The sequence below is a fragment of the Anopheles arabiensis genome, chromosome 2 (genome assembly GCF_016920715.1).
Source record: "Anopheles arabiensis isolate DONGOLA chromosome 2, AaraD3, whole genome shotgun sequence".
Lineage (NCBI taxonomy): Eukaryota > Metazoa > Arthropoda > Insecta > Diptera > Culicidae > Anopheles > Anopheles arabiensis.
Window position 1 is genome coordinate 80,739,383 of NC_053517.1, and position 11,587 is coordinate 80,750,969.

The 11,587-nt window shown below is 40.1% G+C and overlaps 1 protein-coding gene across 1 annotated transcript in view; it reads left to right on the top strand.

Moving 5' to 3' along the window:
- Positions 1–2,627, top strand: part of LOC120898515 (protein encore) — a 37,450-nt gene extending 34,823 nt beyond the window's left edge. The window contains 2 exon segments of the mRNA XM_040304473.1: positions 90–183; positions 1,190–2,627. Coding sequence (XP_040160407.1) covers positions 90–183; positions 1,190–1,266 — 171 coding nt within the window. The 3' untranslated portion in view covers positions 1,267–2,627.
- Positions 2,628–11,587: the final 8,960 nt, after the last annotated feature.

Consider the following 11,587-nt stretch of genomic DNA (forward strand, 5'->3'; position numbering starts at 1 on the left):
TGAGATGGAAGGGGAGGAGGAGTGGGAAGGGTAAATAGTTCTTGTGGGGCTTCCGGTACTAATGAAACGCTTTTCTTCCACCCATTTAGCCATCGCTAACATTGCCGCAAAGCCGCCGATCGCCTCCTAATGAAATACGTCCAATTGCCGGGGTCTATCCGACGATGAATATGGTGATGCCGGGTAAGTAGAGCCACTAATGCATGACATCCAGTGCTGCAAAATGTCATAAGTGTCACGAGATAATCACCAACGAAAAGAATAAACATATCCGTGGTAGCTTGATGCTCATTGCTGATACTCAATGAAAGTGAGTGACATGCTGAACACGACATGCGAGAGCTTGCGTCAACCGCGATACTATGACTCACAAGCTGAGCTTAATGGCGTCACAAGCATAATCATGACTTTTTCTGACTGTAAACAGTACTGCCAAATGCCACTGTTTCAGTCACCAACACTCATGACTGAAACGAAGCTCAAATCAACTCACGTATACAACTGAGATGATCAGAGGTGAGACTCAAGCAGTTGGTGGACCAATCACATGCTGGCTGACATGCTTGTTTCGCACCCAACACTTGGTCACGACAATTTCTGTCGGTGATAATCACGTCTTGGAATATATTTGGCGTGTGGTCCCAAGCACTAAAATGAGCATGCTTTCTCATTCTGTCTGGTTTCGATTTTGTTTTTGTTTGTTTTGTTTTGTTGGAACCACTCGCACGCACCGCATATCTCCCATGATGACTATCGTGATGATCACCGACTGTAAATGTCGCGACCAAGTGACTGATCAAGAGTTGGTTGCACACAATATCACCAAGCATGTGATGGTCGCAACAACTGTTTGAGTGTCACCTCTGATCTTCACAGTAGAGCTCGTGACACTGACTTTTTTTTTGTTTCAGCCGTACTATGTCATGACTATGGCAGTGACATTTTGCAAAACTGATCACAGTAAAAAAAGTCATGGCGTAGTGATTGACCAAGCGTTGGTCGCAAAAATGTCACGAAGCATGCATTGATCACACCAATCGTTTTGAGTATCACCTATGATTATCACAATTGAGTTCGTGACATGGATTATATTTCAGTCAGATTTTTGTATGACATTGACAGTGACATTATGCAGTACTGATGACATCTGTTGCTTAAGTATCGCTTACACCGTCCCTCTTCTTTTTAGCATCTCGACAATTTACACCACGACCACAGCACAGCAGCAGCTACAGCAATGCCAAGGTGAATAAATCGCTTCGATAAGAGGAAGGAAAAGAACAAACACACACACACACACACACGCAATGCATCGGGAAGCAGAATTTGGTGCGTATACATATACATTACTATAAATCCGAACGTCGTAGTAAACAGCAGAGTACGGCGCAGGGTGTGTGCGTGTGCAGTAGGACAAATACGCAAGCTTAGAAACCAACCATACCAGAAGGTAAAGCATATACTTTTAGAAAGAAAGAGAAAGGTAGAGAGAGGGGTATAATGTGATCAGTGCTGATCTGAGATCGGCTACGAAAATGCAACAACTATAGTTACTTCACCGGCTAGCATACCTACTAACCTCGCACCCACCCTCCCAGGCAGAGAGCTATCATGTGCATGTTTTTCCATCATGTTCGTGTTCTTGGAGTGTGGGGTGAGGTACGTGAGGTTGTTATAACGAATTGGAGGCAGCAAACGACTAATAGAAGAGAACATTAGGAAGACACAAACAAACAAACAGACAAACAAACAAACAAACAAGTTAATCACTAAGAGCGGAAGCGTGACAATGCATATGAATGAGACATTTATTTAGGAAAGGAAACATATTAAGGAATACGCACCACTTCCCGCAACCTAACTCTCTCTTATCCTATTCAAGACATGTTACTTTACGAGACGGAAAGTAGAGCAATCCTGAGAGAGAGAGAGAGGCGAGAGAAAGTGTTAATGATGATGGTACGTTTTAGAACGTAACAGGCTCGGATGAGTTACAGTTTGCAACAGTATAAATATCTTAGTTTGCTGATCTTTAACACAATCAATCGTGTGTATCGGACAGGCTCGTTAACTATCAGAAGAAGTGCAAGAAGAAGGAAAAGAAAGCGCGGAATCGAAACTACAGGCAGGACCAACAAAACTGTTCAAAAGGTGCAAACAAAAGTGGGAACGGAACGTTATAGTGACTAAAAGTATCACAGCAGGATGTGATAAGTATGCAAACAGCGTGCAAAGTGTTGCGATAAAAAAGCGCAAACAAGCTATAGGTATCGATCTAATCAGTTGGAAGAGTAATCCAATAACGAGAGCATCACTCTTTAGTAATAGGATGAGAGGAAACGCGCTATGTTAACTATAAAGGAGTGTTTAAAGAAGACAGCGGGAAGCATCGATGGCTATGAATAAGAATCGCGAACAGAACGAGTGTGAATAATGAGTGCAAACGATCGAAGAGTGTTTGAACAATAAAGAAAGAGTATGATCAGCATGAACAAGGAATGAATGTATGCATGTTAAGGAGTGAGCGTGTGTGTGGCGTGTGGTTGGCACGCGCATAGATAAACAGTCGTTACGTTGAAATAAGTTCTAGTGGAAGCGCAAACTGTAGTACGAACAGTGCAGCAAAACAAAAAAAAAAATACAACACAACAGCAATAAAAAGCTACACATAGGACCACCCATTTTATGCTGAAGATGAAGGGAAGGATAAAAAAAAACAGAGAGATATATTCCATGTGAAAAGATTTCAACAAAAACACAGTGAAAAGCAAAAGAGAAAAATGCCACGCACACACACACTCACACACTAACTACTCTGTAACACCGAGAAACTAACCAAATTTGCGCCAAAGCTGTTGTTGTGTGATGAAACCCAGAATTCAGTTACTGCTTCTTAGAAATGTGTGATCGATAACCAAAAACAAAACAAAAAAAAACATACTAATACTAATAATATTAAATACAAAGGCATACCGGAACTCCGAAGAGCGGTGCTATGGTGCGACGAGGTGAAAGAATGTAGAGAGAACGAATACCCGTGTTGCCGGATTATCAGTTGCCATGAAGCAGTAAGTGCAAAACCAATATAAGAAGATTAGCGGAACGTAAAGCGTAAAGTTAGAAGGAAACGGAAATGCATTATTTACTTGCCAACGAACTTATCACGAACTGTAACAAAGAAGGAAAACAACAACAACAATAACAAAAACACAAACAGACAACAGACGACAGCATTCTTAATAGCAAACAATCAGTAAAGTCGATCAATTATATTTAAACAAAAACTCAACCACAGCAAACACACATACTAATCTAAACCGCGCCATGGTTCAATAGCATAGACCGTGCATTAGAAACGATTAAAACCCCTATGTAGAACGAACGAGAGAGAGAGAGAGAGAGAGCATATCTCTGCATGCAGCAGCATCCATTCAAACAATCCAAACAGTCATTAGTTAAACTTGACTTGCAACTAGCTATTTAATTTCCCTGTTAATGCAAACCTTACGCGCAAACTGAGAGATGATACAGCACGGGCAGCAAAGCAAATGGAACACGGCTTCAATGCACGTGCAGTGTGGCGGTTCAAGCTGCTATTGGTTGTGTTTACGTTTGCCGGTTGTGCTTTTGTACGTTACGTTCGCCATGCACTAGGATCCCCTTTAAAGGCTGTTTATTTTTTTAAATTTAAATGAAGATTTCGATGCAAAGTTAATGTTACCATGCGGTATCAAACGGAATATGGCGGGAGGTTTCATCACTCGTTTCCTCGATTAAAGCTTGTATAATGTGCATGATGCTAGTGAATTTACGTTATCGATCTGAACGATCACATCAACTATCGTTCGAAGCTTGTCATGATTGTTGTTGCGTACGGAGTAATGATTCGTCCAAAGCATTCGCAAAATTCTGTCACTGTAAAGTGTTAAGCACAACACGTGACGCATGCCAAAAAACGCGCGGATTGTAGCGAGAGTGTCAAAAAAAAAACCATTACTAGTCACAGAAAACTTAACTCTCTTGGTGATATTGTTCTGTACATCGGCATCATTTAAAATGAGTGTTTGGTGGTGTTAGGTGGGCTGGCATTACCGACAGCCATGCAGAGCCATCTTCAGCCGTCGGACGACAGCTACTGTTCTTGTGTTACATCGATATCTTATTCTTAGTCCTGCTGTCCCCTACGGAATATTATACCGTAAACTCTTCAGCAAATCAGTGTGCTATAGTAGATCGAGCCGTCTGTCTAGAACATGCTAAACCGTACGGAAAGTCATACCAAAATACCATTCGCAAACAATAAAAACGAACATTAAGTTACAATTAACAAAAGAAAAGAAAAGAAAACAATACTAACTAACAAAACACTAAAAATACATTCACCAAAATGACAGTGAAGCAGCAAATCGCATGAAAATGGAACAAAAACTAAAACCGGCATCAGTTTCTTATGTGGAGTTTTCAATGGAAAGGAAATGTTTGATAGAACATAAAGAAAGAACATCTAAAAACGCTACGGTAGTGAAAGGAATATAAAATAGTGCGAGAAGTGCAACACTTAAACGAGATAAGTTAAAAACAAAAGCGAAACGAGAATTGAGTGAACGAGTTAAACTAGCAAGCACACATACACAAACAAAAAAACACAGACCCACAAATGGAACAGTTGATTAAATGTGTTATTATATATATGAAAGAATGTATTTATTTTAATTTATATACACGAAGAAGAGCAGTGCAGAGAAGTGCAGCAGCAGCAAGCAAGAAAAACACAAAAGTAAACGGAAGAAAATGTATGAAAAGCACGAGCAAAAGCGTGTGTGGTGGTTGCATGTCGGCTAGAAAAGTATAGCAAAACCGAAGAAGCAGTAGGAAAGGAAAGGAAATGATGGAACAGAGCAAACTGGACAGAGAACAAAAATTGAGTGAAAAAGTAACAAGAAAAAACACAAGAAGAGAGAGAGAGAAGAAAAAACAAACAAACAAGTACTTATATTAAGACAAAACAAGTGAAACTGCTGCAGCGACAAAGGTGAAGGAAATTATTTCCAAGCGAAAAGAAAAATGAAGCAAACCTAAAAAAAAGTAAAGTAGAAAAATCTGGAGCGTCTTTAGTGTTTGGCCGTTTCGTTGAAAAGATATTGAGAAATCAAAAAGCAATTTCGTGGAAATACTGAATGCTTTCATGGAGCAGGGAATGCTTATTGATTTGCAGCAATTGTTGTTTACGAAACATTCATAAGCAGATACATTGTACAGTTGATGCATGGCGTGATTCATTATGACAACTTTTTGTATGAAGTAACTTGTTGTAAGTTTCTTCTCATCCGGAGTCTATAAAAGGCGTTGTACTTAATCCAACTCGCTTAGTAACGGGCATGGTCTTCTCTCAGATGGTTTCGATACAGCTTGTTACGGGCAGCGGTTTGCTTCTGCTGCTTGTAAGTATTAATTTGTCGTACGTCGAACCCTCCTGTACATTGCTGGACTTTCGTGGCCGGCCGATCAAGCGTGCTGGATACGTTCACAGTGCATTAAACTACCTGCGATACGACAGCTCGTTCTACACACCGTACAGCTTTTTCAACTCTACGCTAGGATTAGACTGCGTGAATAGCAACATCACGTACAAAAATCGTCGCTTGAGCATCATTTTGTACTGCCCGATAGCGCCGGGTCCCACTGACCAACAGTACATCGATGTCTTTCCGACCGACCCAAAGTTGATTCTTTTAGCGCACAGGTGGAACGATTGCCACAGTACCACGTACCGTTTGCATTATGACGATGCGTCCCGCTCATTTTACCTGAAGGCAACCATGAATACAGGGGACGGCAATCGAACCAGCATGTTTCTAGCCCAGAAGCAGTGGGCCGATGCGGAGATTGAGAAAATGGATAGTAAGTTCGATGCACAGTACTCGTTTCATCCTGGAGGTAATTGCAGCTGTCGGTATCGGCTGGAGATGTTGGTTGCGTTTGACCGGTTGAAAAATTGCAATGGTTTGTTCGGCAAGAAAAACCATCCTGTTCTTCTTTCACTTATTGCTATGTTGATAATGCAACAGTGGACTAAATAAAATAAATTGTTCTACCCATGGAGAGTGTTTGACCGATTTTAGTACCGTTTTAGTACATATTTAGTACAGCCTACGGGGTTTGGATCCAGATACAGTCAAAACTCACTGGTTGAACATGGATTGTCTTCCAACTTTTTTTGAAAATCTGCTTTATAGTTGTCTCGTTTTCCATACAATTTAGTCATGCTATATGTAATTATTAAAATAATTCCTTATGTACTTAATTATAAAACTTTTTTTTATATTTATATGTTATACTTGTATTCTAATTGTGCATTCATTACACAGTTTTCATTCAGTAGACTTCATATCTGAGGTAAAATAATGTCAATAAATCATTACGACAGAGCTCATAAACAGACCTTGGCTATTCGAAAAGTTATGCCGAGGCATTAGGATAATTCAGTGGTTTGCAACCTTTTTGCAGCTTTTTCCCCCATGTAGGGTGCATGTAGGATTTAATTCCTCCCTCACAAGTTCATGAGCGGAGGGAAAGTGTTTTGCAACCATTATATTTAGCGAAATTTTGATCAAAAATTCCCCCCCAAGCAATTAAATTTCCCACCCTGGGGGAGAATTCCCCACCGACTGAAAACCGCTGGAATAATTGGTTTTGCTTATAACGAAACTCCCACAAACAATGCAAGTGGTCGTTAAATCGGTCTGAAAGTTAAGTTTTGATTACAGAAAAACTTCCTTAAACTTTCCCATGCGTACATAGAGACGTTCTCAACCAGTGTATTCAGTACATTGCTGACACTTGGTCTATGACAAAAGAGCGTCTAGAAATGGTACCGTTATTGCAGTGTTGGATCCTATTTTCGCTCATCACGTTTTCGTGCATCGTGCATCGTGGCTGCACGATAATAGAGAATGAACTTTGCTCTCTATTCTTCGGCCAAAAACCTCCCAGCTCAAAGCAGTCCAGCGTGTTAGAATCTGTGCTTCTGCAGGGCGGCTCTTACCCTTCCTACATCGCAGTAAACAACGCAACAGATCGATTGGAAATTTTAAGAGCACTGTACACATACGGCGACGATGGTCTCACTGTGACGGTGTTCTGCTGGAAGTTTTTAGCTAATACTGATCAGCTTAAGGTATTTGCTCCTTCCGACGCACGGCAAGCACAAGCGTGGGATAATTGTATGGAGGACCGACTGCTCTATAACATCGATTATGCTGACATGTCAGAAACGATGTACCTTGTGGTAAGGATTCAGCAGGCCAATGGCACCGAGCTGGGGGATGTGGTAGTTGAGATGGGTCACTGGGACATTTGCACTGTAAAGCTGCTGAACACTTCTATCAGTCTGGCGGCGTATGATGACCGTAAAGATCGGCCGGTTTGTTCATTTCTATTGAAAGTGTCGTTTCGAATAAAAGTGGATGAGCGAAAAGTGGGAAAAAACTGCTCAAGATGTTTGGTGTCAGAATTTGCATCATTTGTTACGTTTCTGGCGCTGCTCATGCAAATGGTTTCATCTGAGTAAGACATGTGCATAATAAATAAAAAGATCACGCATTTAATGCACACTGTTGGTGTTTTTACTGAAAAATCAATGTTATGTAACTTACAGAATATAAAACATAAAAAAATACTCACAGCAACAAAGTCTTTTCTCGAGTTACGCGGTGAACGCGTTCACAAGACATCAGCGTAACCGGAATCTACGCGTAAGTCAAAATGCAGGTTACTATTATTATAAAAGTATGATTTTGGTAAATAGATAAAAAATAATTTTTGTTTGTTATAAAAAGAAAATTTCGATTTGATATAGTATTTTTACAGTAATACGATTAAAGTCCAAAAAATGTATTTTTAAAATTTTAAAGAGTTTGAAAGTTTTAACGAAAGGACAATTTATTCTGCACTCGAGAACTGCGTAACTCTGGCACAGACTGTATAAAATTAGTGAGGATAAATACAAGCGTTTTTGAGCAATGATATTTTATTTGTTTTTCAAGTGTTTCCCTTACCTTCGATCGTTTGCCTTTGAGAATGCTCGGCTCGATCAGTGATAGTCGCTGACCACACTGCTATTTACGGTAGCGCCCTCTGCAGGGATTAACATGAAACGGCTTTCTATTCCCCTCCCGATTTGCATCATTCCGCTAAGTGATTGAACTATTCCCTTATATGATTGGAAACCCTGTATGATCGTTTAAATACTAATGCTTTTACTTCAACATATAGTTAAAACAGCTGTTAATTGACTATGCCAGAGATTCACACAGGAAGGAATTGTTTTGAGAACAACGATCCATCGATACACGATGGGTTGAAAAAACGACCCAGGGTTCAATAAAGATCAGCTCTAGGATCGGTATGAGTTCTTAGTTATTTTGAGTTGGTGTGAGTTTCGGATCAGTTTCAGGACCGGTATGAGTCATTTCAGAAGTGGTGTGGATTAAGGATATATTCTTTTGGATTTGTTATTGGTTTGGGATCATTTTCAGTAGCGGAGTAGGTTTAGGACCAATTCTAAAACATTGGGTTTGGATCAGTCTCAGAACCTGTATGGGGCCTATGAACAGTTTCTTTTGTATGCCCCGCGGATTGGAGGCGCACATGAGGATGACTTTTTCAATACATTTGTCCATGTTCTGAATACATTATACACTACTGAAATCATTTGGCATAGCTCTTCAACTGGGCCGAACTAATTGCTAAACAAAAATTTTATCAAAGTTCTTGTTCTCTTACATAAAGAAATCTAATTTTCTGTTTTTTTTACTATGCGTACTGTTATTAAATCAATTCCGCCTGGGCAACCTACAATTACGCTATATGGAAAGTTACACCAAGACATTAGTAACATTGATTAGAAAAAGGAATTTAACGATGCAAGTGCTCGTTAAATCTGTCTGGAAGTAAAGTTTAGTCGATCGAGTAAATTCATTGGGGTGTCCCATACTTACATATAGACGTCCCACGCCCAACCAGTGCATTCAGTGCATCTGCTGATACTTTGCCTGTGACAAAAGGCCCCAAAAGGACAGAGATGGTATCGATTCGCGCGTTATTGCAGTGTTGGATCTTGTGTTCTCTCACCACATATTTCATTTCATTTCATTTCATTTCATTTCATTTATTAATACAATATCCGCCATCAAGGCTAAATAAGGCAGACTTAAAACTAAATAAACCCTAACAAATAAACAAAATAATTCATGAAAAACTAAGCCTAACTAAACTAGTCTAGACCTAGCAAAAAAATTAAAGAAAAAAAAACAAAGGTAGAGCGTAGAGACTATCAAAACTTAATGAAACTTAGAAGAATAATTAAAGAGAATTAGAAGAAAAAAATACGGTTACGGAAAGAGTTGAGAGAGGAGTCGAAATCAAAGAGATAGTAAAAGTGGTTAAACAACCTGAAACAGGATAGAATAGGATCATTGAAAGTATAGAGAGTATGACGTGTTTCAATTGACAGAGGATCACGAGGACGAAGGGAACGAGAGGGAACATACAACGAGATGGACGAGAGTAAATCAGGAGCATCAGTATCAGAAAGTAATAAGCCACCAATAAAACATGCCTGAGACACTTGGCGGCGGAAGCTTAAAGAGTGAAGATTGAGTAACTGCAATCGCGTTTCATAGGGAGGTAGTGAGGCAGCACCGAACAAACGACGAAAAGCAACCCTGGTAAAAAGGCGCTGAATGCTTTCAATTCTCGAACAGCCATCAATAGTAGGAGGATACCAGATGATGCTAGCATATTCAAGAAGAGGCCTTACCAGAGCACAATAAAGGTTTCTTAAGAAGCTTTGATCTCTAAAAATAGAGCTAAAACGTAAAATAAACCCAAGAGTTCGATTAGCTTTTAGTAGAACCTCATCAAGCTGCAGTTTAAAGTTAAGACGACTGTCGAGTATAATACCAAGGTCACGGATGGACAAAACACGAGAGAGAGACGAGTTAGAGAGAGTATAGTTAAATGAAATAGGAGAAAGAGAGTGAGAGAAAGAAATAACAGAACATTTATCAGGGCACAAGCGAAGTAAGTTGGATGAACACCAATGAACAAATGCATTAAGGTAATGCTGAAGACTCATACAATCAGAAGAAGAGGACACAGGTAAAAAGATTTTGATATCATCCGCATAAAGGAGATGACCATCAGGAGGTAAAACATTACAGACATCATTGATGAACAAAGAAAACAGAAGTGGACTTAGCACACAACCCTGAGGGACACCTGACGTACAAAAAAACTCCTCAGATAAGTACGACCCGGTTTTAACCCTGCAAGATCGATTACTTAAGTATGAGGACAGCCAGCTAATAATGCCATCACCAAAACCAAGTTTAGATAGTTTAGCTAATAGTAAAGAGTGGGGCAAACTATCAAATGCAGCATGAAAGTCAGTGTATATTGCATCAAGTTGGGTACCTGCCTCAAAAGATCTGAAAATATTGGTAACAAAAGACATGAGATTAGTAGAAGTAGACCTACCAGGTATAAACCCATGCTGTTTAGGGCTAATAGCGGAACTACAACTATGAAGTATGGTTGGAAAGATACATAGCTCAAAAGTTTTGGCTGTGGCACATGTTTGAGTTATCCCACGATAATTAGAGACAATGCTACGGCATCCCTTTTTGTGTACCGGAAAAAGCCAACAGGATTTCCAAAGAGCAGGAAAGACCCCGAGAGAAAGTGAAAGGTTGAAAATTTTAGCAAGGTGTGGAGCAAGCACGTCCTTACAGTTTATTAAAACTGAGGCAGGAATGCCATCTGGACCAGGAGTAAAAGAACGTTTCAACCCAAATAACACCTGTACAACTGTTTCAGAGCTAACCGAAATATCGGAGAGATTAATTAAGTTCTCTGGCGTGTAGAGTAGCCCACCCTCAATAAGGTTAGGGTCACTAACCGGTGGCTCAAACATTTGGGAAAAATGTGCAGAGAATAGCTCACAGATCTCAACAGGCGTAGAGGCAGTTCGAGAATCAAGTACCATTTCATTAGGTAACGTATTGCACCCTCTTCGAATCCTAACAAATTGCCAGAAGGATGCTGGATCAGAACGGAAACGCGATTGCAGTCTACTCGAATAGGCCTCAAAACAAGCCCTGTTGTATAGTCGATGCGCAGAGGCAGCGTACTTAAATAAACGAAAGTTGAAAGCAGATCGGTTCAGACGATACCTCCTAAGATATTTCATTCTATCCTTTTTCAGGTTGCGAAGAGTACGATTGGACCAGGGAGGATTAGGAGGGGAACGAAAAATAGGTGTACATGAAAGGAGTGCAGAGGTTAACAAAGCATTAAACGATTGGACAGCCTCGTCGACCGATGTACATTGATAAAAAAAAGACCAGTCGGCACGAGATAGAATAGAATTAAGTTTACGATAGTCTGTAAGACGAAAATTATAACGAACACTCAATGAATTAGTAGCAGAAGGCAATTCATTCCTAACCCTACTAGCCCTAAATAAAGAAGACGGTAACGCAATTTCCAGAGCAGGATGATGGGCATCCTGGGGCAGGAGCAGTGA